Here is a 27235-nt window from a genome sequence, read left to right as displayed (position 1 = left end):
ATTTGTTTGTTCGATTAAATCGACGTATTTAGGCTACGATAAGTAAATTGCAATTGAAAGGACTCGGATTGTTAAATTTCGGAGAGCATTCGAGTCGCTTTTCAAAAGTCATTGCGGTGACACGTGCTGAAATGAGGAATCAAGTTAAAACTGCTTTCCACTTAGAAACGACTTTGAAACGAGCTACAAATGAAATCGTTCAATTAACCCATCGCTAATGGGTTAATGAGCGTTCGAAAACTTTTGGAGACAATGATTTTCAGCACGCGTGATTCATGGGATTCGTTGAAGGATCTAGAAATTTTTAATCCCAATCGACTTATTGAATACACAAAAGTGTGAGGAAAAAGAACGAAAAATTAGGAAAAATGTAGATCAATGTGGAAGTGATTGTATTTCGAATTGTGTAATTCCTCAAAAAAAAATGGACACGTAACAAGTCTCCCTTCCCTGGCGACACTCATTGCCCTCCATATTTTTTGAATACTACGACGACGCGAGTAGATTGGATTGCGAGAGATTGAGAAAGAATAACAAGTGAAAAAAAATGTTCGATTGCACAGGGAGAATGTGAGACCTCACGACAGCGAGAATTGGAAGTCGAGTGAAATCGATAAAGCCTCGAGAAGTACGTGCCAAGAGCATATACTTCTCATGTTTGTTTATTTTTCAATGGTATTTCATTTATACATTACTCAAAGTTTTTCTTATCGTTAATTGCAAAGTGTTGCTTGTATAAATTATCGGAATAATTCGAGGACTGTATGTGAGAAAAAGACACGGAACGTTGAAGCATAAAACACTCGAAATATTTTCCAATGGCCACGTGGAATGTTCTCGTGTTTTTTCACACGTTGCTCATCGGGCGTCCTCGAAACGAGATGTTCACCAGCCTCAGGTTTTCGGGCGCGAGGGATAAGTGGGGCTCAAGAAAGTTTCGTGCGACTTATAAAAATGCCTGAATTTTATTACCGATGAACGAGCGATCGTTATTCCCATTATTCGCCTCGGTAAACAAAACAAACTTTCGTTATGCAAATGACAAACATCCGATAAAATATCTCGAAATAACATTATTTTTGAAAGGAAGAAAACAATTGTTTCTCGTTGAAAAAGCTCTTTGAGGAGTGTCAGAAGAGTGCATACTTTTTTCAAATCCCTCAAGTCAATTCCAGGCGAGTCTTCGCGCTCCATGCCGCTGTCATCCTCGTCTTCGGCTTTGTAATCGACGCTTGTTTCGACGCTCGCGTCATTTTCGGAATCGAGGCTGCTCCCGCCGAGCGATCTCGTCGCCGGGTCTTGTCTGACTTTGATCCACTTCAACATCTTATCCAAATTTATCGGAACTCGTTATAGCAGGAGACGTTTGCACAGAACGTTGATCAAACGACACTGGAGTACGCGACGATAAATTATGTCATTGAAAACGAATGAACCGAATTTCCTTTAACCCTTGTAATCTTTTTCACGTATCGTAATGCGTTTAACACCTTTCGAGTACTTTATTTTCCCGGTGAGTCTCGACATCGTTTCGGTATCCTCGATTTTCAGTTACTGCGCGAGTTGCAATCGAGATGAGAGCTCCTCGACGCCAAGTTTAAATAAATGGATCCCGGATATCTCGATAACGCTGTTTGCTCGTGCACATATACGCGCGCACATGCACAAACAGGGGGTTTCTGTCTTTCGTTTTTCGTGTTTTCAGACGCTATGCCGTTAATCTCGCACCACCGCGTGCATATGCACACACAATATCGATATAAGTATACACCGGAGCGCGCGTATACGGAGCGACACGGGCACAGTGCTCGACACTGAAGAGACACAGGCGCGCGGTCCTATTTCTTCGTTTCTTTACCTTTCCGCGGCGCGTCACGCATTCGCCGAAAGATAACGAGCCCCGGATATCTTACGAATATTAAGAATAGAGAAAAAAATGTTCTCTAATGCGGCCATAACGAAGGGAAAGACAGACGTTCGCGAGAGCTCCTCGCGCGGCAGCAGTAAATAACCTCACTGCGTATAAACCACTGTTAGATAAACCGACTGAGAGATGAAATCAGTCAAAAAACACGAGGGCACCAAACTTTTGATCACCGAACTGTTGAGAAACTTGGAGACGGCGAAAAAAATTAAAAAAAAAAAAAAAAAAACAAGAAAAATAAACAAGCACAAGTGCACTTTTGTTTAGCTGGTAAATTCGTATGAAAAACAGTATCGAGAACGATTGAAAAGGGAGCTGGCACAATGAGCGCGTCAGTTGGTTGCACGCGAGAGAGTTTAACGCGGCGCTGTGTCGAGCTACCTGTACACGCCGGCGACAACGGTGTGTCCGCGCGCGTACCTGAAGCCAAAGCGAGTTGCGGACTCCTATGGCGAACCACCCCCACCCTTATTCCATAGTGAGAGAAACCGTGAGCGTGAGAGGGAGCGAGGAAGCGAGAAGCGGCGGAGAGGAAGAAAGAGAAAGAAGGAGAGAGCGCGGGAGAACAGAGGGACGCTGCACCCGGAGGAGCCAGCAGGCCGATCTTTACTAGCAAACGCGAGAGGGACGGAGAGAAAGCCCCTACTCGCGCGGCTCTGTCCTGTCGGATAGATCTTACAAGTCCGAACGATGACGTCACCCCGCGTCGTTGGCGTTCACCAGGTATCCCTGTCTATGGGCCTCTCCCGGTACGTATCCACGTTCGGATCCGTACGCGGATACACGCTCGTGTCTTTCCTTACGCTACGCTCGGCATACAAAATACTTGAGCAAAGATTAAAAGAGGGGGAAGAACGCCGCTTGGGTTTATCCGTGTGCGAGGCTGGACCTCGGGGAGAGGCACGCTGGACCCCGTTCCTGCCTGCTGCGTGCCTCGCGCACCGCGCTCTTCCACGGGGAGCGGGAAGAAAGAGAAACGACTTTTGAGAAGGAAAAGAGAGGAGAGATGCCTGGCCAGAGATAAAGAGGAAAGTGTCTACGTGTGAGCCAACACAGGACCGAGAGTATATGGATTAACGCGAACACGGACGAACCCCTCGGAGACCGAAGGCTTCGACTCGCTCCACAGTCAACTACGGTAAGAGACTCACATACGCCTTTTCAACTCTCACTTCTCTCGAGATGCATGTCATACCGTCGATCTGACTTCTCTCTTACTCTTGCAGGCGCAAAGTCTTGGAGAGTTGCACGCTTCGGTAGAGAATGGGGCGAGAGAGAAGGACACGGAGCAGCCGAAGCTAGTGTTCGTGAGTAAGCAGGTATGCGCGTCTTGTCTATACGACGCTCTGAATTAATGCGTCTCGAGAGAGCGTTAGTGTGTCTGGAGGGATGAGAGAAGGTGGCTGGCTCGATAGAAAGAGGAACAGGGACCGAGAGAAGCTGAGGGGGCCGGAGCGCGGGTGCAGGGGGAATAACGCTACGGTTTCAAAGCTCACGAAGTGTGAGTCAGCGACGCTTGTCTGTACCGCGGATGCTGTGAATGCTGCTGTTGGCTCCAGCCGAGTTTACGTTATGACCCCTCTCCTCTTCTCATTATTCTTCTCTTCGTGTGACACTGAATAACAGCCCTTACAAATGAATTTTTAGCTTCGAGTGCACGGAAATGTTGGAGATATATTCTGCGCCGGGATGTCGCAGAGACCGCCTGAGCGATTCCCTGTCTATTTCGGTGTAATACTACTTTATTCCAAACCTTTTCGTTACGACTCTCCGCCAACTTATTCGCCGTGATTTTACCCACGGTCTGTATAACATTCTATTGCAACGGGGCAAGCATTTTTGGCCCTGGTGCGATCGGTAACCTTCTCGCAGGGGTTTGATTTTGTTGCGATTGCAAAAGAAACCATGGGGCACATGCTTAAGGATCTTTTGCTTTGAATAATTGTTTCGTTCGTCAGTCGAGACAGAAAAACGTAAATTAATGAATAAACTCTGGTCGACCATCGGTTCTAGGACACCCGGTATGCATGTATCGGTATACGTAATTCGACTGTAGCTTGACTGCTGCGTGTAACTGTGTAAGTTGTACGATCTGCAGCGACCAGTATCGGACCGAGGAAGAGGGAGAAGAAACGAGAGAGGATCAAATGAAACGTGACTGGGATCTTCTTCTTCTGATACGTCGGTGTATAAGAGAGACGAGAACGCTTATACATGGAAAGTTAACAATGAAAAATGCTTAATTGCCTCCCATTCGTCTGCGTCCCCGAGCCATAATAATGCTCTACGACTCGACATGGATCCGGAGATCCAAAAAATCTCGTATTCTGCAGACCGGGTCTTCTTCTTTTGTCACCTCTTCAATGAAGTCAACAAATGTTGAATTCAATGAGCCACCATTAAATTTGTAAAATACTCATTTTTCGATCTCCATATTTTTTCAAAGGAACATTTCTCTTCGGAGAACCTTGGAAACCGGTGCGAATGTTGTCATTCGTTTGTTCGATTTTTTGACTCGGAAGACAAACATTGCGACGATAAAAGAATTTGAAAACTAATTTGCCAGAGACAGGCGTTTCGAGTTGGTGCGCCGCAGGTGAATTCATGCGAGAAGCGAAGACACTCGGGAAAAGCAATCGTCGAGTAACGTTCGGAGCCTTTCCATTCTACAGCGGATCGTGAACTTGTAGCTTTTTTATTTAAATGAAATTTCAAAATAGAAACAAAAAACCGGCAGAAGAGCGAGGCAAAGTGCGCCGTTTCCGACGCCCGAGACGTCGCGCCAAGTAATTACATTGCTGCAGGAAAACGTTGCGCAGATTCTGAACCCGCGATACTCCAGGATTAGAATTACCGACAAAAACTACGCTGATCCGCGTTGGCAAATAATGCTGGAACGTAGCGCGAGGTGGTTACATGTTAATTTCTACGAAACTAACGGAGGATCGCGGTCTATCGTTACGGAACGGGAGATAAAATTCACAAATTACATCCTCGCAGGATAGTTGCAAAAAATTCTATCAACAACAGCTAACTTTTCATCAATTCGTAAAGATCAATCGAAATTTATAAACTACAAATATCACATCAAGTGATTAATTTGCTTGTCTCAATGAGAAATCCATATATTGACTCCCTTAAAATATTTCCCTCAACCCTCTCAGACCGAGGCCTATTTTCCACGTTGAAGAAAAATTATTCCCTTCATAATATTATATCAAAATACTTTCCAGTTTACGAATCCATTGTTACGTTTCAGTTTTTTTGTGCGCAGCACCAGGTACTTGGGGGACAAAATCAGGAAAATTTACAAATTAATTTAGCACCTCTACACTTTAAATACATCATATTAGCTTCCCTTTGAAGGGATATAACGTTTGGAGTATGAAAAACAAATGTGTACTCACTTTTTTTACGACAACTAAAGCACGTTTTCACACAGCGCCAACTCAACACGAAACGCCGGCTTCACGTTGATATTTCGATGGATTAAAGCGGTTTATCTCTTGGTTTAGGTGTATCTATGGAGCAAAATCTAATCTTGCTTGGAATTAGGCAGTTAGAAGCCCGACCAATGCAGTTTTATGCGGCCTGGGAGAGCGCGCGTTGCGTAGAAGCAACGTACACTCCGAGAGGGTTAATTCGTTCTTTTTTACCTCTGGTGCTTGAGGAAATTCGGGAAAATCGATCGTGCTTTTGAGATGGTTATCTTTAGAACTCCCCCCCCCCCCCCCCCCCACTAGAACTGTGAAAATGCAACCATCGCAAAAACATGTTGAACTACCTCGAATTACTCCCAACTTGAATAATTGGTTGCAAATAAATGTATAATTTGACTCATAATCGTCGAAGGTACTGCGCGTACACTTAGTTCAAGCCTGTCTGGAGAGTATCGTAGTTAAAACTTGTATATTTCACCTTATTAAAATGTTAAAGACAGCACCAGGGGATAAAGTACTTAGACTATACGTTATAAAGTTTCAAATGCAGTGAGAATATTCTAAGAGTGTACGCAGAATTTGGCTTAACGATCTTTCAGTAATTATGATACGGCGTTAACCGTTTAAATATGTTATGAAAGGCGTAATCCTCGAAAGCTCATAACGGTGAATGCGATGTATCTAAGAACATGATTCGGTGTCATGAGGCTCACTAATGAAGCGAGTACGCTGTTGAAATAACACTCGAAATTCTCACTATCAGTGAGATTATGGACGTTAAAAAATGCTCAACTTCCAAACCGTCACTTCGACTTTCACTTTGAAAGTTTGAAAAAGAAATGGATTCAGTTTTTAAGTGTTTTGCGGATAATTTTGTCGCTCGAAGCGAATAATTTCAATTCGACATTGAGATTGGACAGCGAGCAGATTGACAAAGTTGTTTTATTGCTTCCCATAAAATGAGGATCGTTATTTTTGTTTGTAGTGCATTAAGTGAAATGATTTCGTGCATGGAAAAGTGCTCGAAAGGAAAACTCTGCGCGTCAGATCTACGAGGAAAGTTTCCGGGGTCATTGCCGGGTGCTACGAGCCTCCAAAATTGATGACTCGCTCGAAATTTAATTTCAAAGTCTTTCGAAGAGACGCTGGAGCAAATGATCGAGCATTTGTACGAAACTTATTGAATACCCCGAGCGTATTTAGCCGTGCAGTTGATACTCATGAATTAACATATCGAAGGGCTTACTACAAAATAATTCCAGATCGAAATGAGCGTGCTGCGTGCCCCAGGAGGATGGCAAACGAGCAGGAGATGCAGACACTGGGAAGTGAAAGGGATCTGCTCGCCTGTAGGACTCTCCGGTACATTCCAAAGTGAATCATAGTCGTGGAATTTTGAGGGTCCTATTTTTCAAATTTATCCAGATCGGAAGTACTCTGGAATTTTGTACTGTACTGAACAATGAAATAATGAGGCACGAAACGACGAGGGTGTAATTGACTCGATCGATCATTTATTTCCTCAAATATCATCGCGATTTGTATGAAAATATGATTTTTTTCCAAGTCGTTTTTTCCGTCGATTATTACTTCCGAAAAGTCAATTCATATTGCCTCTCTTTTTAATTCGACGATATTTTTCAACTCATTACATTTCTATCAGTTTCATTTGACGATTAAGAATCCAAACTTTCCTCAAACCAATCGATCACTGCCAACGAAAACTTCACTTTTGGCACTTCGACACGATCCTCCAAAATTGCCTTTATACCGATCTGACATGACCGTTTTTTTCTAACTCAATCGTCAAGTTTAATGCGAGAAACAGGAGAAAGAAGTGAAGACGAAGAAACCGTTTTTATTTGAAATAAAAAAAGTTTTGCAAGATGAGCTTTAAACGTTCGGCTAATCTCGTGCTGGCGAAGCAACAGGTATTATTTTTCATCGAGTCGAAGAAATCCCTACAAGGATATAAGAGCTTGAGCAATACAGCAGCAGCGTCGAAGAAGAACGGCTTTTCTACTGTGGTTTTCTAGAGAGCCTGAGTTGACCCTTAATTTGGTATATGATAGGTACGAGGGTGATAGGTCCATAGAGGTAGAAGAACCAAGTTGCACTCATACGCGAGTGCCCATACGCTTTTATATACATCCATAGATAGAATAATACATAGTACAGGTTGTAAAGTCTCTCATGGCCCTGACTGAGCACGATCTTCTGCCGTGAGAAGTCATCCCGGCCCTCCGGCCTCTTCAGTGTTTCTCAATCTTTACCTCCCGTCACACCGCAATGGCGCTCATCGCCCATGGAACTTGTACTTCAAGCACCATTTATTATTCACTAAAATTTTGCGCGCACAATTTTCTGCAAAGGATGCCACGAAACTTGGTTTTCATGGTAAATTATTCGGGTACAATGACAGTTCTCGAAATAATTATGATGAAGATAGTAGTAAAGTTCAAGTTTCGAAATGAATTAAAGAAAGGAAATATTCTCGGATCGTTCGTTGAAAAATTGGTGAATTTCGAGGCAATGTTGAAAATGATTTTGAGTTCTTTCGATTGTTATTGACGTCGCTGCTTCCTTTTTACTGAATTTTATAAACTGGATTCTTTCCAATTGTAAATTTACACGAAAGTCCATCAAAGCGATCAGAAGACTCGATTGTTTTCTGCTAATTCTCAGCAGTAGATTGCTGAATAATTCCACGAGTGCTTAAACTTCGTGCTCAGTAAATCTCCGAAAAAAGTTTGCCATCGTTTCTCAATGACATTCTTTATGCTGAGCGCGCACTCGAAATTTCGACGCAGTGAGTAACGAAATGGAAAAATCGCGAGGAGGGATTTCTCGAATAAAAGTGGTTCGCAAGTGCATATAATTCGTACCAGAAATTCGCGACCATTTGCTCGGTGAAGGCACAATTTAAAACTCATAAACCAGGTCGACTTTGGTACGCTCAGAGGCGAGACAATTGCCGCACCTCTGCGTACACCAGCACACACGGTGCACCTTTTTACACGTACGTAAACATTATTTTCATGGATAAAAGTGTGAGTCGCATGCGTGCGCACTATCTTAGGTATTATAAACTTCCGAATGAAACACTCCGGTGCTCTCCTAACGCAATTCGAGCGACCGCATCCTTAATTCCCCCGCAATTAAGTCGGCGCTCACCGGATTGCTAATTAAATCCGTGAGAACGCTGGTGTAAAGTATCCCCCGCGCTTCACTATTCAACAATACATACACGGCCATTTACTATACGAATAAAATACACCCACAAACTGCGTTATATGAGTTTTCAATGTGAATCCCTTGCGGGGAGGCTCTCTCCGCCTATTTCCCATGTTCCTATGGATTGATATGGAAACAAATGCCCACTTGTGTACATTTAAATGCGACTTTTACCCATAAAACTACAGATATTTATCCCTTAAACTTGTGATTATAAAATTATAACAAATTTATACGTATGCATACGCTTACCGTGAGCTCACCGTGAACAGATGGCGATTCAAAGTTGCCACGGATTCGAGCACCACAACGAGATTTTCCAAATGTTCGTTCCACTTTTTTGACTCGTAGCCGAGTCAATGAAAGAGAAGTTTGATAATAAAAATAATTTCACCTCAAAATTTCACGAAAATCTTATAATTGGAAATGTTGAACTCGAATTTGTGGTAGTTCAATAAAAATTAAAATTTGGATAAATTCGTCATCGTTCGTGCTCGATTTGATTGAAACTAAATCATAAAATTTCTCAAATATCAAATACGAGGATGACAGGGTTTTGAAAAACTTGTTGAATACGATAATCATTTCGTCAGAAAAGATATTATTAGAACGAGACAGTTTTGAAAATTTGGTACCGCGCATTAAGGATGTATGGTACAAAAGTCTAAATAATTAAAAATTTATCAAATTTGGTGATAATGTTTTTCAACATCAAGTGCGAAAACACAATTTTTTTCAAAATTTTCTTCTGCTTAGTTATCGAGTAATTACGCATTAAAGCAGATTTCTTATGCCCGGAATGTATACCTATATATATATGGAAACGCTATGCTTATACGCGTAAACTTTAGTGATCAATTACTCGCGATAACTGTACAGAAGAAAAATCTTGAAAAATTTGTATTGTCAAATTTGGCACTAAAGAATATGTTGACCAAATTTTATAAAATTCTGATCATTTTGAATTTTTTTATGTTTTTAGCATGATTTAGCATGGCAACATTGTATCGCCTGTACGAAATATCCTTAAACTCCGAAGAAACTTGGGGTGCTCGTCAATTTTTTTCCCGCCATTTATTCTCTCTCGAACCCGCAGTATTTTTGTTCTCCGAGCTATTCACACTTAATGAACAGTAGACGAATGTGCTGTGATCTCTCGGATGTGTAGAGAACCGGATTAAAAATCGATGAATTATTGAAATGTCTCGGAAACGAGGTTTTTTTAGAATAGAAACTGATAGCCGCGATGTCATAAAAAAGGGGGACCTTTGGACTTTTAATAAGAAGAGGAGAGAAGGGAAACGGAGGCAAAGCAATCATCTCGGAGTGAATCTCGTGCTGGCGATGGAGAAAGGTTCTCCAGAGGAGGTTTCCTGGGACGAGGGAGCGAGAGAGATCCGTTACACGGCGGAAAGTCGATGTGTGGCCTATCGGTTGGTAATCGAATCGAGTTTTATGCACGAGGCTTTATATATAAGTGTGTTGGCTGACGTCGAAGATCGTAAGGTTCTCGAGTCGCTGTTCGAAACAACGAAACTCCTCTTTCGTAACGTGTCCATTGTCCCCAAGTATGAGAAAACGAAAAAAGGATCTTGGCCTCCCTATTGATTCTAGAGTCATAAAATACAGAATGTCCTATTCCTGCGATCTGGCTGAAAGATCTTCGTATACTTGTACAGTCTCTAAAGTCTGTGTATTCGAATCGCTCGCTTTTCAATTATTCCACTTTCTAATCGTATTTGGAATTATATTCAAAGCGTACTTTCTTAAGCTCGTAGCTTTGATTTTTCTCATTGGTATACTCGCGTACCAATGCCCAGAATGAAACAATTTTTTTGTTTTGGACTCACGTTCGATGGATGAAGGCCAGAAGTCGAAAAACTTGGTACAAATTCTCGAACGTCATTGATCATTATTGATAAATTTGTTGTTGTTGTTATTATCAATAATTTCATTAATATTATAATTGGGTTCGAAAAAATTGAATTGAATTTCTTGTTATTGCCAAAGTATCCAAAAAATTATTTGAAAACTCGGTATCGATGATGACACTACTGTGTGTCCACGGTGACCGTTAAACGAAATGTTGCGCCCAAAACAGTTGGTCTCAAAAACAGGATTTTCGAATGAAAAACTCGTCTTTCGAGTTTCGTCTTTTCCAAACCTGCTGCTCAAAGTTGAAACTTTCTTTCCACTTCAAAGTAACGTCTCTCTCGGCGTCGGGATAAACTCGGTGTCGCCCAATAGAATGACAATGGTAATAAAATGATCGTAACTCGGAGTAACTCTAAATCGAGGAAAAATGTTCTATGGTAATTGGAGAAAAAAAATGATTTCGATCTCGAGAAAAATGATTGTTGGCTTCGATATGAACTTTCTGTCAAATATCGTTTTCTACTTCGAAAGAAGGTAAAGAAAACCGAAAAACTCTATAATTACACCGGAAGTTGTAGAATCCACATAAAACTATTGCTAAATGACAAGAAATTTACGTCTCAAATTTATACGAATTAAAAAAAAAATTTGGACTAAATAATTATACAGTTATTCCCAGCATGGTTCCCTGCTTCGAGCGAGCTCGTAATTTTTTTCTCTACATTCTTCAAACGATCGAGAGCTGTCGCTTGTCAGAGCAAATATCTATATACAGCCTCGTTGCAAAGAGGAGAACGTTGAGAGTGAGGGCCTTGCTCCGAATAGGAGATTACGAGTCGATGATTATGCATCGCGCTCCGCGTCTGTTGCGTGTACGAATGCTGCTGCACACCGATCGCGTTGTTTCTCGCTCTTTATTAGCCAACATCGCTGTCTTCTCTGTCTCTTTTTCTGCTATTCCTTCACGAGCGACTGGCAAGCGCTACTGAATTTATCGCTCGTTTATTTTTCAAGCATACCGCATTTTTTCATTATTATCCAAGATTTTCTCATTCGAATGAATCAACGTGTTGCCTTACCTTGAGTGCACAAAAGATGCAAGATTCTCGCATGCAGGCATGCCCGGAAAGTTCTCTGAAGCTCCGACGAAATATATCGAGATGCCACAGCACCTGCAAGCGTAATAAAACAAAAGATCGTTGGTTAATTGGACTCGCAGCTCTTTCAACGACGCTTCGTAATTGATGGATCTTCAAAAATCTTCTCAAATCACGATCCCTCTTTTTTATCTTGTTTCTAGTCACTTGAAGCTTTTTCATTCCCTCTTCACAACGACAATACGTTGGGAAGAATAACTAAACGTCTCCTTACCAAAGATTAATGACGCTATTTTAATCAAACATTTTTTTAGCATCACGCTGAGAACTTTTTCAATTTCTTTTATCAGCACAAAAAATAGACATTTTCCGTGAGGTTAATTCTCACTGAACGCATCTGAACTTGGAACGTAAAAAAATTGAAAAATTTCTTTTGATCTTAGACTGAATGGTAATAATTCAAAAATTTCAAGTCCACCCAATGATTTTCAAACTTGTCATTTAACTGACGGAAAAGAAAAAATTCTGTCACTCGCTTTTTCGGCAGAGTGGCTCTACCAAATATTCGTCATTTCGTTATTTTGATCGTTTCACCTTAAAATCAAATTATTCTCCACCTCATGAATAATAAATTGAACACTTATATTACGGTCATTCCGATAAGAATCATAAACATGCTATTGTTCGGTTGGAGTTCGATTGCCAATTTTTATTCCCTCGAATGAATTTAGCAGTGCTGCACCAACGGGTAAATTTTATTATTCAGGCCCTTCATTCGGGTTTACGCGCTGCCTCAGTGATCACATGTGGCAACACACAATACTGTGACTTACACACGTACGCACACGTGAATTTTCACGTGAGTTTACGCTACCACACCAAACTGCAAGTGGAGCCTTTTCCACCTATGTGTGGCCAGTCGCTTAACCATACGAGATAGCAAGCACGGCGTATCCTGCGTATTATGCGGAGGGAAAGTAAATCACAATTTCCGTGCCCAAAGACCCGTCAGACTTGCTACACACTCACCGAACGTTATTCTCCCCTTTCCGGTGTCCCGGGACTCTTGAGAATTGTCTTTTTTCCATGTCTATTTCCTGTTTTTTTAATTTATTTTTCACTCTTTACCTTCGTTTCATCGAAATTTACTGGTGAGAAAATTAAAAAAAATAAAATAATAATATCGTTTGGGGATCGATTTTTAATAACAGATTTGATGAAGTGTCGGCAATTCTGTTGTTTCGTTAACTTTTAGTGCAAACTATTCGAGTTGTTACGAACACGCGATGCTAGGAATCATTACAAATTGTATTTTTTAAATGGGAAATTGGAAAATCATAAAACCATTAATCAAAACCTTTCTCTTCTGGGATTCTAACGGAACAATCTTTGAGGTTTTAATTGTTGAAAAATCGCTCAAAAACCCAACGAATGCATAACTTTGTGCGCATTCGTTGGGAGGCTTCCGGCGACTTTTGGTTGGCGATAAAACGTAACGATGATGAAAAAATTTCATGAGCACTAAACTTTCCAAGGATAGCTTTCGGTAACTATACGGTTTCTTGAGCGATGGGCAAAAGTGAAGAAAAATTGAACTGCTGCCGGATACAAATTTAGTCAGTCATTCGAGAACCAAGTTGAAAACCACTGAAAGTTTCATCAAGCCAAGGAAAGGGAATCACTCATGTGGGAGAGAAGTAATTTCGAGGAAAAGCTTATTTTCGTTTGAGGACGAGTGTGTGTGTGTGTGTGTGTGTGTGTGTGTGTGTGTGTGCTGCACCCGTTTTGAGATCGAGCAGCAGAGAATCGCGTGGGATCCGATGCAGGTGAGAGACAAAATATACGAAAGGACAGAGAGGAAGAACGCGGGGACGGAAAGAACTTTAAGTTATATATCTATACATGCAGAGAGAACGGTGAGGCGATGGAAGAAGAAACCGATGAAGGAAAAGTACAATCCGAGACAGAAGGAGCAAAAGTTAGGGCTGTACAAACCAGCAGCGAAGGCCCTTTTCGAGCCTCTCGCTCTGGAAGAGCAACGTATAAAAAACCACGCTCCTCCACACTCGCTTCTCCGCGTCCTTTTCTCTCTCTGCACCTTGGCCCTTTCGGTTTCTCCAGTTGGCCGCATCAACAAGTGTTGCAGAGCGCCACAGGGCAGTGTGCACGATGTTTGTACAAGAAAATCAGGCTCGCTTTGCACAGGATTTACCTGGACTGCGCACAGCCAGCGATACAATTCGATTACTCTCGAGATGTACGTGTACAGAACTTTGCCAGATCGGGATAAAGGAGTACTTTGAAATATTTCGAAAACCTTGCTCACTCTTTTCAACGCTCGTCAAAATCCCTGGGAAATGGTGAAGGAAGGATGACTGGACGAAAGTGTTTCGTTTCCGCAGGACTTTACTACCCTGGAAATTTATTTCTAAGAGATTTTTTTATATCGAAAATGCACCATGAAATTCGGAATCATTGATATTCTGGTGATCGAAAATTTTCTTTCATTTTTCATTCAATGGCGCAATCGTTCGGGCATTCAGAAAACACGCTTTTTCGATCACAAGAAAGGCATTTTTTCAATTTTCTATAGACTACGATATTCGTAAGCGAAATTTATTATCGGCATCATAAATTCGGGAAGGTATATTCGTTTTCACTAAATGAAGAAACTTTTCAGGCCACGGGATCCAACTGCCGAAGTTTCTGACGTTTATTAACCCAAAAACTCGAGATCCAAAGAAATTTCTGTAAAACTAACAAGTTATCAAAGATTCAATTGATAACTTAATAATTCAATGAAATGAGTTTCAATTTTCAAATACCGAGCTCCAATTGTTGGGCGTTTTCAAAACTTTTGTCAACTAAAATCCACAGATAATTACTAAGCCTGCGCCTTTAAATAAAGCCAGAACAACGAAGCCCGTGCAGTGAGAACTATTTTGAATTTCAACACTGAAACTGAATTGAATTGTTAAAGTTGACACGGAGGATTGTCTATTCAATGAACAGCATTGACACGTTTCATTTGTTCTAACGAAAAGTAGACGAAGACAAAGACGAGTTGGTAATTAACGCCGGTTCTTTATATAGAAGCAACGCCTTCACGCCTCCACGAAGAAAAGAGTGCGAAGAGAGAAACGCCGCAGCAAACAAGTGTGTCTGTGTATAGCGTCGTGGAAAATTAGTCGAGAGGTCAGGCGAAACGAACTCGGTCTTTTTATTCCCGTAAAAATCTTCTTGTCCATAAACCCCCGTTGGACAAGGTCGTGCAGCCTGCGAAAGCGCATTGTCTGTATTCGTGCGAGGGTATGCGATAGTTGAAGTAATAACTGCGGTGCGGAATCTCGATCACTTTGGCATTCGTCACGGAGGGGTGAAAACGCGGGGAAACGAGACGCTTTGAAATTCTAATCCAGTGAACGGTCAAACGTGTAATGCAAGTGTTTTCACGTTGCCGATGCGTATTAGTGGCATGGCAAGTGCATGAATCGCTTCTTCCCTACGTACACGCTTTAACAGCCGTGCCGAGTTTCGATATAAACATATTAGGATGGCGATGCGAGGCGCGAGGGGGCGAATAAGTTGAGCAGGGTGAAACGATTCGTGACGAAAGTAAACTTTTTGGAAAATTCACACGCTATTCCCCCCTTCGGACTGTGAGCGATACGGAAAGAGAGGAACTAAACGTTCAGGACGTCAAGCAAAGCGGGCAGAACGAGCGAAAAATTCAGAGGAATAAATAATAAAAAAACCTGCAAGCATGCGAGGGAGTAAAAATTGCATTCGCGGTCATTACGAGACCGTAGACTATCGGACTGTGATCGAATTTGGTGTGGCAGCATTTTATCCAAATATTTTCGACGCGTCCAGTTTCCAATTTGATAAACACGTGTCTTTGGATCAAGTCTACGAATTTGGAACCAGAAGCAGAAGCTTCGGAAACTCGAATGTCCATTTCCAATTGTGATGAAGTGATGAATCCCATCGAAAGTACTGCGAACATCTTCACGGTGAAAACAAATATTTTGTGCATCGAAGAAACGTCCGAGTTTTAGTCGGAGGAAACTCCGGTGGAGGCAGTTCTCCTCTCGTTGCTCAATTTGTCATTTAAAAAAAAATATGGTTGGATCCACTGTAAGATTATCCAGCTAAATGGGATTTTATTCGACGAACGAAATTCTTCGCTCAATGCCAGTTGCGAGAGAGCGTTCGACAGCAAATGTGCGCCAAACTAATCGCGTGTTTCGGATCTCAACGAGTATTCGAAATGAAAAAAAGTCCTCCAATCACAGCTACGCTATTGGATCATAATTATCTCTCTGCCTCGGTCGAGCGTGTGAAATATGATGATATTAACTCATATCCATAAATAATACACAGTCGGAGTTCAAACGGATATTGTTTCTTGAGAGAGGTCGTCGCGATCATCGTCGCCATTTTATATTTCGCATCATTGACGTGAAATAATAGCTAGGCGAGTTGCGATGATTCGTCGCTGTAAACGCCAACGCATTTAACAAACAATGCTGATCGTGCGACGAAGCACAAAAGCCTGTACATCTCACAGAACTTGTATAAACTTTGAGAAGCCTTCGATATAAAAAGGCTCGAGCACGCAGACGCCTCCGCGCACTTCGTATTTTCCATTACTAATATCTTATAGAGTCTTGTATATTAATGTGAGCGTGATCGAGAAAAGTTTGAGGTAGAAGAACTTTGAAACGAGATTACATGTGGCACAAGCATTACGATCAACGGCGGTGGGGAGAGCCCGCCCGGGACACCTTGAACAAAACTCGTGCATCGCAGATCGACGTAGCGAGTCCAAAGTCAACGTAATTAACGTAATAAGCTTCGGAACTCAACCGTTGTATAGTTCCATATCGCTGTTCCGGAGCAAATGAGACTTTGCTGTGAAGCGCTGACTTTGGAAATGTTTAACGTTTCGCCTCGTGTGTTAATTAATTGGATTGCGAGTCCTCTCGGTACTCTGCACCGTCAATTAAAATGCGTATTAATCGAGGGGTGCGCCCCATATTAGAATATCTTCGGTCCGACTCGCAAATCCTGTAAATCAAATGCGATATCATAGCGAGCAACTTTCAAGTTCCAACGAAACGGTTACTGATTATGAGTCTTAAGTAAAAACTGCTCGATGAACCTTACGAATGTTTTGGTGAGTACTTTTGAAAGGACTGAAGTGAAAAACTGTTTGGGATCGTCGTATGAATGAGAGCTTGAAAGTAAGCTTTATTGAAGATGATAAAACGAAAAAGTCTTCACAAAAATTACGATTTGAGCCTCGTCGATGCTCACGTATAACTTCTAATAAAAAATTCCAATCAGGGGAATAAATATTCGCTTTTCTATAAATGAATAATTCTAGTATTTAAAAAATGATGCACGCGCAAAGATGTGCACGGCGAAGTTCACTCTCGTCATTAATATTAGCGGCGAGTCTCATCGGCGTTCGCCGCAGCTGAAAACCAGTTTTCCGAGTCTGTACTCGCACGACTGTTTGTATGAATATGAAAGCTGTAAATACAAGAAACGGAGCGTCAACCAGCCCGAGAAAAGCGAGGAAAAGTCGCGCAGATGTACTCCGGTTTAAGGATGAAATAATCGCGCGCGTGGATGTGTACGTTGCTCGGCTCATATGTCGAGTCAACGAGTGCAACGATTTTCCGGCTTCTCGTGTTCTTCTGCCGATGTATCTACTAGTGAGTTTTGTGGTCGAGAGCATAACGGACCGCGGTGGATGCTGTGGGGAGCGCAGCAGATTAAAAGAAAGAGAGCGACCGAAGAAGCGAAAATAAAGGGCGGGGGGGGGAAGAGAGAAAAATCTGAAGACGCAGCTCCTTTCCGCACCGCAGCATCTTCGCAAAGAAAGCGTCACGAATGGCTAGATTCAGCAGAAATCGAATTGCATACCGGCTGCGAGCACGCGTTTACATTTGCAAACATTTCAAAACGCATGAATAAATAAAACAATGAGAAACTGCAGAAAGTATTGCATTTCTCGCTGCACATTTGCAATCTCGCAAAACAGCATTCATTTTATAAATCAAAAAGTGATTTCGCCCTCGCGGAAGAAAATGGACCCGGCTCCTCCGAGTGCGCGGATCCGCCATTTCGGTCGCGAGACCGGTGGACCGAATCCCCGCATCATAAAAAACTACTCGCAATAACAACAAGTGCGATTTTCTCTCGCTAAGAAAAGCAGTGCTGCGGCTTTCGACTGTCAAATTAACGTGCAACAGAGAGTACGCGGCTTCGTTCTATGCAAGTTTTTTGTTCATCGTCGATTGCGATTTTACGTTGCCGAGTCTCTGAAGTCGAGTGCGATGTGTAAATAGTTGGAGGAAAAATTAAAGTCGAATAATCGAATAGAATTGACAGTGTGACACCGGGAACGAATTTGAATAAAGACACTGACGAACCTTCGCAATCTGAAAGAGAGCCTGCCTTCGTGGTTTTTCTTGCTTCATCGTAGCGTTGTCTTCCGCAGCTCCCGAACGTAAGAACAAATCGATAATAATCCGGAGGCGCAACGTCAAGTTGGCGCGATCACCACGAAATCGCGATGAATCGCGTTGTTTTGTTAGTAATATTATTTGTTATTACGACGATCCGTCAACCAGGGTCACTGACACATCAACTGGAACATGATCACGCACACGTTTGTCCATCGTAGCGATTATTCGTTGTTTCGTTGTTTTTTTTTTATGTTTACAAAGCCACTCTCATAAAAGCTCTCAGCTTTTGTTGTACGAGCACTCGAGGAAAAAAAATCGTCTGAGATGCGTCCCCGAGGGTTCTAGCTGACGCGGGCGTCGATGCAACAATGCCTGGGTAGGGCCCGACCGGCTAGGAAACGACCGCAGCGCCGCCATGGGCCTCGACGGACAGGTAAGGAAGCTCTTTCGAGAACGGCGGCCAACTGAGAAGGGGGAATTGACAGGGCCTTCGCGCGAGCTCCAGGCTCACAACACTCCGCTATACTCTTCGAGAGATTGTGAGCGTACTCGAGACCTATACTCATCTCTCGCTGCCTTCTCACTTTGTCTCTCTCTCTCTCTCTCTCTCTCGCTCACTTTTCCCCCTTTTCCTCTCGCTCGATCACTCTCTTCCCCTCCGACATCTTTGTCCCTCCTGCACTCTTTGTACCTGCTTTGTACGAGACATCGGGGAAACGGCGGTCACGTATCGGAAGAACACGTTGAAAATTTTCTGCGAAAACGTACGTTCGACGAGGAGCTTTCAAACTCAGCGTCGTCGATGAAGTTTCGAGTGATTTACGAAATCGATATACGAAAGATCGAGAGACAGGCGTGAGGAAAATTTTTCATAACGAGTTTGAAAAATCTTTGATATCTTTTGGAGCTGTACGATTTCTAATATCGATGAACGCACCAGCTACAAAATTACATTCTTAAATCTATGAAAAGTTGATGAGAATGCTGTAGGTACAGAATTCGTTTGAGTTAACGATCTATTTCGAAGATCAATTCATTAATGTCGATGAATGTTCTGGCACAGCTTGGAGCCCATTCGAAGCCTGAATGCTTGTCAAGATTTCTCTGGTTTTAATGAATTTGGAGGAGCGAGAGGGAAGAAAGGATCGTAAATGACTTTACTTTCATTTACAAAACTTGTTCAGTCGAAACAAACATTTTATCGAGCAAACCGCGACATTGAATTTGCAGAAATTCATTGAGACGTCGTACCGGAAAAGCAAATGAACGATTTTTTCCTCGTATCCGATTTTCTGTCTAAAATGTAATTATTTTCAAAGAACTTTAGCATCGATCGCCATTGCCTGTGATTCGCGGCTGAGAACAAGCGTGTAGAAAACTGTTGAAGAAGAAGAAGAAGAAGCGTGTGTACGCAGAGAACGCCGAGAGTTTATCGAAGTGCCTGAAGAAGGAGAGACGAGAGTTGGGCATGAGCTAAGTCAGGTTCGACACTGTAGCTCGAAGCCGAAAAGAGCGAGATGAAGATTGAGTTAAGGTTGGCTTCAGCAGCTCCAACTGTACATAAAAGGAGGAAGGTAAGTGGTTGTGAGTGCAGGTTAGGCTGAAGAAACTATAGATGGAAAGAAGAAAGGAGTGAAGAGAGTGGAGTTGGCTGTAGGTTGAGTTAGGTCGCACTGTGCCTAAGAGGAGTTGTGTATAAACGCGCGTGGAGCACAAATCGGCCATTTTTACTACGTGAGGCCCTCCAACGTGGGTGAGAAGAAGAGAGGGAAGAAAGAAGAGAGGCTCGTGTTGTGGGGTCAGTCGGACCCAAGAAACGGGTCTCGAAGACTCGAACCTCCGCTTCTTGGGTTTAACGGTGGGGGAAAAATGGCGGGGAACGTAGCAGCATTGAAAATGATGGGAGGCCTGCGGAATAAAGCCGGAAGAGAGGACAACGAAGCATTATACTCGACAAAGCCGAATACACCGCGGAACTCGTTTTTTTCTCTCTTTTACTCTACGTTCTACTACGTCGACTAAAACTATTGGGAAATACTATGAAAACGTAGTACTACGCGTCAGACTCGTTTTTGGCTGGTCAACGACTTGTAGCAAGGATTTGACCAATCTCGTGATTATTCTCTCCGCTCTTCTCGTACAAATCGTCCATTCCAATCGTTCTGGCTACGATGATTTGTGAGGAAATCATTTTCGGATTAGGATAGACGAGATATTATTGTAAGAGATTTTTTACTGGATGCGTGATCGATGCGAAGAAACCGAAACTTCAAAGTTAGATGCATCGAAATCGATCATGTTCTGGGAGCCATCGGAACAGTTTGAATAATCTACCGACAGCACGTGTTCATCTTTGAAAAGATACAAAAAAGCTGGAAATCTCAAAACGATCGTTTTTATATTATTTTTTCTTTATTTTGTCATAGAGAAATCCGAAGGTGAATTTTTTCAATTTTTTTTTTTCCAATTCAATGCGATGATTCGAAAAATAAAAATGCCTCGATGATATTTTTGATGACGAGAAGGAAACTGTAAGAAATTTGATTACCACGTGAACGAGAATCAGCAAAATTCTCCACGATAATACCGACAGAGTGAAAATTGCGTTATCTTGGAAAAAATGTTAAGTGGATTTTTTTAACCTCACTTTCGATTGGCATGCACGTGCTTTTACTCGAAACGCCATCGACCAGGCATCTTTTTCTCCGTCTTTTCTCAAGGAAAAAACTGGATGGACACTTCAGGCCTTGCCAGAACATCTCCAGCGTCTCGAGATACAGTCCAGACGCACTTTTCGTGCATATACGAGCCAGAACTTTCACAACAAGAGCAGCGTGTACCGAGGGTGGAATATTCTGCGCTGGTCGTTCGCGAGCGAACAGCAGCAGGAGAGGCGATAGAAGTTCTGGCGCCATTCGCGAGGATAACAAAGAGCGACTGACCAGAGAAAACTTGGCCTCTCAGGCTCGTGCTTTGGCCAGTGACACTCTGCAGATCTTTTTCCTTTTTTCCCTCCATTATTCCATTTATCTTTTTCTCATTCTTCAATTTCCACGCTTATTACTGAACCTTGCAAGAAAACCTCGGTGTCCTTTCAGCTATACTTAATAAAAAAACACGTGGGAGTCATTTGTTCCAAGTGCACCGACGCTCCATGAGTCAATTCGCGTTTTTCAAAGACTCAAATAAATGCAATAAACCAAAGAAACTGAAGAATCAATTCCCTTTTGTCATCAGTAGCGCCCTGAAAATTTGTATCGAACGCACAAATTTGCAGCGCACATTACGACAGTCTGCTTATGCATATTTATCATCAATGCCCGTTTATTTGTGTGTGTGTGTGTGTGTGTGCGTGTGTGTGTAAAAGTGAGAATCTGCCAGAGTTCTCTTGTCTGTGAAGAACATCATTGTCTTGTGAAACATTTCTGTCAGAGGCTGTGAACGAGAGCTCTTAACGATGAACTCGAAGAATAGTAAAAGCTCGTAGCCACAGATCGCCGAAGATTTCTGTCAGCGGCCTGAATTCTCTTGAGTTTTTGAAAGTCCTTCGAACTCCCCGTAGACGCAAAGAGAATACGCGGGTTCTTTATTCGTATTTCGTCTTCTACTCTCCAGAGAAGAATTAAGAACAAAAAGTTTTTAGTTTTTTGTACTCATCTAAAAATAGCTTGAGCAAATAATGAATTTCAACGTTTGGAGCTGCCGCAACAGATCGTTTGTGTTTCGGATGCGTTGGAGAAAAAATATGTGCAGGAAACTCAACGATCAGCGGTCAATTGTATCCCTCAATAGTTTTAAGTCGTTTATTTTTGTCAGCGTTCAATCACTCGCCTGGGAGCCCCGAAATACGCAGTTTTCATTCGCGGTTTCACGGTACTGATAAATAAAATATTCTGCGCTCTCACTTTTGCATTATCAGCGAGGACGTTCATAGAGCTAACCAAAAGCGAAGATGACCCGAAGCTTGCAAATGAACGCAAACACCATTTTATATTTCTCCAATTTGTTCCCCTCGCCAATTTGCAATTTGTAGTTTTTCAATCTATCGAAATGAATCGTCAAAAATAAAAGGTTGAAAAATTACAATTTTTTTCCATTCGTTTCGTTGGAATCCAACGTAACGAACTTTAGCGTCACGAGTGAAGCCACATACCCGTGTAAACGGGCAATGAAATTCTGATTCAATGATCGCGTACGTACGAGGGAAAGAATTTTCGTGGTAGCAGTTATTCATATTCGAATTCAGAGGAGCCGATAAATTGATCGAAAGTTTAATGCATTTTGTGGCTATAAACGCAGGAACGATCTCGAAGAAAATTATTTCCATGTTCAAAAAGAAAATTCAAGACCCCGACTGCTTGCGAGTCTTGTAGAAAGTAGCTGGTGCGAAGTGAGAATATCTTCGTGCATGTTCCACGAAGGAGCGATATTCAGAAACGCGGTGATATACGTACATAATACACGTGCTACAAAGTTGAGCTAATATAAGGTACGAAAAGCGAGAGCGGGTGGCCGAATGGCTCCCGATAAAAAAGTCTCTTTTGCAGGGTTTCCCGGAGGCATCTGCCGCGTCATCATGCATATTCCTTTGGCAAGAGAACGCCTCAGCACGAGCCACAGATGTTCGTAACTCTTTTGGCCGAGTTCTTGAGTCGAGCTCCGTATAGTTTCGTGCTTCGTACGAAATTTACACTGAAAGCGCACAAATATGAAGGGGGAAAAAAAAACATTGAACGAGTCAAGTTTTCGTCCCTGTACGTGAAAGATATTCTAATTCCGGGCAAGGGCCTTAGAAAAGCAGTAATTTGAGCTGATATTTGTCAGTGATTTCAAAGTGACCAAAGACATTTCGTTCCATCCGACCGGTTTTTTAATCCCGCGTAGCAATAAAAACGGATAATAGAAAGAAAAAAATCTTTCTCGCACGATATCCACGGAACGTCTCAGTCAGGTGGACCTTTTTATACCCTTTTTTATATCCACTGAATACAGAATTTGATCCGCGACGAGTGGAGGGTACATGAAATCAGGTGTTACAGAAAGTCACATTTGGATACATCAAGGATAAAAAGGGCTGCTCAAAAGTCCAGCGCAGAGGCTCTACGAAGAAAGGAAAAAAGGGGGGCCCTTCCTTGCAGGTTCTCTTGAAAATTCAACGACCCTTCGCAGGTGTATAGCTGGTCTTATAGCTCCCGCCTGAGCCTAACAACAACGCGGTGTTGGCTCCCCATAGAGCGAGAAGAAAAATCGAGTCAGGGTCGTAGAACAAACCCCATGATCCTAAACTACCTGCTCCTCGGACCTTTTCCTTCGCCTTCGTCTATCGTTTTTGTAACCTGACGATCTTAGACAAGCATCAAGGGTGCCTCGGAGAGAAGAAGGCCCTTCCCAAGTAAGCACACGTCCGAAAATTCACGTGTGCCTGTGCATACGTAACGTTTTTATGTATCGGAGACGCTCGTGTGTTTGTGTGCGCGTGTGTGAAGGCACGCACCCGTGAAGGAAAGAAAACCACAGTGGTCCCCCCTTTTTTCAGGTGTGCTCGCTCTCGTAGGGGTGACCAGAAACGTCCATTGCCCCAGAATCTTTAACCCACATACGCAACAACCTACTATTTTTACGAAGCTTACTGCCCTTTTTCCACCAGTTTTTCCCTCGAATATCGACGAAACAGGACGCTCTAATTTTGAATTAATTCATCCGTGTACTTCCACAGTGTTGGATTCAAGGGCAGAGTTTGTATGATAACTTGACAATTTTAGGAGTATGAGACTCGTGAAAAATGCTTCACATCTTGCCCTCTTTTCGGGCTGTCGTACACACACTCGACGAAACTATCCACTGGGAATGGGAAGGTGGCCGAAGGGAGAACTAAATGGTATGGGCGTGATTATGCAAATCCCTCGGGTTTTTTAATTACTACGCGACGGGAAACCAGCGACGTTTTTTGAATTTTTACGCTAAATAGGGACGAGGCTCTGTCGCGATGGTTTTTATTTTTTGACGTCCGTAGAAAAATTGTTATGAAAAGCATGCGAATCAAGTGCTTTTGTCACTGTTTTCAATCATAATTTTTATCATTTTCATCATTCGGAATTTTTGTTTCAGTAAGTACCTTCGTAAGTTACATGAAAACTTAAAAAAAAAATCGGATTCCGACCTTTGACGATGATCGGCAACGAAATTTTCGTGTGCATCTTTTTGTCAATTGAACCAGCACCAGCTTAGTTTTTCTCGATTCATTTTAATTATACGGTAGAGATGCGGTTTAATTGAACGTTTTAATGGCCATTACTGGAATTTAATGTTCCGCCACGATCGAGAACACGGAATATTACGTGTACACGTGTATGCGGACTTGCAGTGTCTCGTAAGATCAGAACATCGATCTTAATTTACGTCTGAAAGCGTACGCTGCCACCGAGCGGTGGATATGGCGGGTTTTGATGCTGCGATATCGTGGTCTCGTCTTTGGCTCGTGCGCGCACGGATAAATGTCAACGACACAAGAAAAATGGAAGAAAAGTAAGGAGACGTTCCGCTGGCATTCGCGATCTTTGGCCCGCGAAGAGCACCTACGTAAATATTGCCGGGATTACCGGGGCAATATGGAACGTTGGAAAACGAGAAAATTGAGAGGCAAAATGGAACGGAGCTGCAAGACAAATCGACTAATTGTCGCGTCATTTGGGAACGTTAATCTACCAAACTTCACTCTTTCGATGTGCCATTTGTCACACTTATAAGATGCTTCGTTCGACGAACGTAGCTCCGTCAACAACTCGATAAACTGAGGAAACCACTGAGCGAGATATCAATCATTTTGGTTTGGACAATTCGGTTAAAAAATCAATTTTTTTGAATTTTCAAAAAAAAACGAATTTATCCATCGCTCTCTAACTGACGTTTCATCTTGCCTCACCCTTCTGTTGCATATATTGAAGAAGTAATAAATGTGTTACGAATATACGTTCATACGGGCGGTCGCGCAGTTGCTCGAGAGGAGGATCAACGATCAGGTGAAAGGAAAGTGTTTCTAATACCATACGCGAATCCCCAACGAGAGGAGCAACGCAAGAGGCTCATCTTCTCCGCGATGTACTAACGCGAGCCATCTTACGTAATTTCACCGAGGTCGACACCATCGTTTTTCGTCGTTCTTCATCTCGTAAAGAGTTTCATAACGAGAGGCAGTAAAAGCTTTCTACGTCAAGATGAAACATTCTTCAATTAATTTGTATCTTTACACTCGATACTTAACACCATGAACTTTTGACTGATTAAGTACGAACCTTTTGACTGACGAACTTGAGGCATTCGGCTCGAGACACAGCTCCGGTTTCCTCTGGTCAAATTTCCGGCAGAATACCAACCGTCCTCTTTACGACTCTACTCAAAAACAACGCTGCCCCAGACAGGCCTGCTCTCACATTTGCAAAATCAATACAATGCAACAAGTCTCCTCCTCCTCTTTTGTCATTTAAACGTGTTAAATAAATCTTTAGAGTGGAAATGTCGTCGAGTAAATTTATAAGAGTCGAGTTATGTTGCAGCGAGTCAAAAATTCTACTCTCAGTAAATGTATTCAACAACAGCTCTTCTCGAAATACATGCTTAAAGAGCGGAGTTGTTATCGAGTAGAGCTGTGATGAGTGTAGTTGTACATAGCTGCTAGTTGACCACCCTATCGGCAGCCATTCTCGATAGCAACTCCGCTCCTTAATAACTGCGGATCTGCGTAGAGAACGTTTACCCTCCTTAACGTATCTACTCCGGTGAGATATTTAATCCCCAATATCTCTACTCATGATGATTTCAGAAGATACCTCATCGTGAGTAGAAATATTGAAGATCGTGGATCGCAGAATTGTTATGAATTTTGCAGTTAAGGTTTTAGAAGCAGAGTTGTTTTCGAGCAGAGGCGTAAAGAGGATGGTCGTTATTGTGCCAAAATTTCGTGAGCCATAACTCTTCTTCCTCGGAGCTGATTAGTTTTCGTGAGAGTTCGTCATACCTAGGGGGGTTTTTGTTTCAACAGCTTTAAATTGATGCTTCTGAATCATTAGATAAACCCTTTTTTTCCACTCACAGGCGCAAGAGTTGCTGCTTAATTGTTTTGTAACGAACATTTCATCATCGTTCTATACTCTTTGGTTCGATACTGCAATACGATAAATGAGGCGATAAAGTGCACACATTTCATGGTCCTTAACGAGTGTAAATGTGCCATGATGTACTGCGGAAAACGAACGAGTCGTTTTGGCGTTCGTTCGCGTGCTGGCGATCTGTCAAATTTGAGCTTCGATCTATGATAGATTGGCTACTTTGCAGCAGCCGAATATTATTCATTCGAAGAACTAAAAGGTTGTGAAACACATAGGAAAATCATAGCGATATTATTCCACTAAAAAATCTGAATAATCGATCCTGGAGCCCGTGTCGCAATGGGAATGATTTACTAGTCGTAACGAACATTGAGACGCCGCGCCTCCGAGTAGAACTCATGAAAATTTCCAGTGCCTCGAACTTTAAATCTCACAGAGCGGCTCATCCTAAAGCATTTTTTTTTTTCAAGTTCCAAAGAGGATTAAACTTTTGTATTGAAATGGAACGATACCTTTGGGAGGTTTTAGAACGAAACGAAGATTTGAATTTACCATAAATCCGACATACTCGTGTGCTTCCGTATCGTAATATTATAATGAATAAACAAGGCCAATAAAAAACACGACAAATTATTTAAAAACGAAATAGCCCGGAGGATGCACGCGATGTTCGTTCCCTCATTCTTCAGAAATAAAACGCTTTTCTCCATAAAATTTCACGAAATTTGCTCGGAGCGTTAAAAAAATGCCGAAAAATGCAGTAAACGTATTACCCTGAACGTGAGGTCACAGAAAAGGTTTAACGAAGCTCGACAACCGTACGACGGGAATTGTCATGAAGGAAAGAGCAAAATATCATCATAAAAGTTGGAATTTAAGTGGTTGGAAGAGACGAGAGAGAAAAAATGACATTGGACAGTCCCCAGGGGGTTGAAACGTTGCGAATTTGCGACGTTTCCGGACACATCGTGCGTGCGTGCGCGTTAAATCGTTACGTTAATTTATGCAGGTGCATGCACTCCGTGGAGCGAAGCCACGAACGAAGCTTCCGTGTGGATGCATACATATAACGATACATCTT

At 42.3% G+C, this 27235-nt stretch overlaps 2 protein-coding genes across 4 annotated transcripts in view; one reads left to right on the top strand and one right to left on the bottom strand.

The window, feature by feature from the left end:
* Positions 1 to 27235, bottom strand: part of ec (echinus) — a 95943-nt gene that overhangs the window by 12447 nt on the left and 56261 nt on the right. The window contains exons 1-2 of one of the 3 annotated variants that reach the window (XM_043416036.1): positions 18014 to 18482; positions 11553 to 11645 (exon numbers count right to left, since the gene is read on the bottom strand). In XM_043416036.1, the coding sequence (XP_043271971.1) occupies positions 11553 to 11645; positions 18014 to 18061 (141 nt within the window). In that variant the 5' untranslated portion in view covers positions 18062 to 18482. Of the gene's footprint in view, positions 1 to 1146; positions 2417 to 11552; positions 11646 to 18013; positions 18483 to 27235 lie in introns of those variants that run through there. The other 2 variants (XM_043416034.1, XM_043416035.1) reach the window with 2 other exon arrangements.
* The window catches only part of LOC122408920 (thyrotropin-releasing hormone receptor-like), a 62368-nt gene continuing 37695 nt past the window's right edge, over positions 2563 to 27235 (top strand). Inside the window, exons 1-2 of the transcript XR_006260563.1 lie at positions 2563 to 3062; positions 3151 to 3243. The gene's annotated coding sequence lies outside the window, so the exon portion shown is untranslated. The remainder of the gene's footprint in view (positions 3063 to 3150; positions 3244 to 27235) is intronic.

Source organism: Venturia canescens, chromosome 4, assembly GCF_019457755.1.
Source record: "Venturia canescens isolate UGA chromosome 4, ASM1945775v1, whole genome shotgun sequence".
Taxonomy (NCBI): Eukaryota; Metazoa; Arthropoda; class Insecta; order Hymenoptera; family Ichneumonidae; genus Venturia; species Venturia canescens.
Note: the sequence above shows the minus strand (reverse complement) of the source record. Positions and strands in the feature narration are given on the sequence as shown.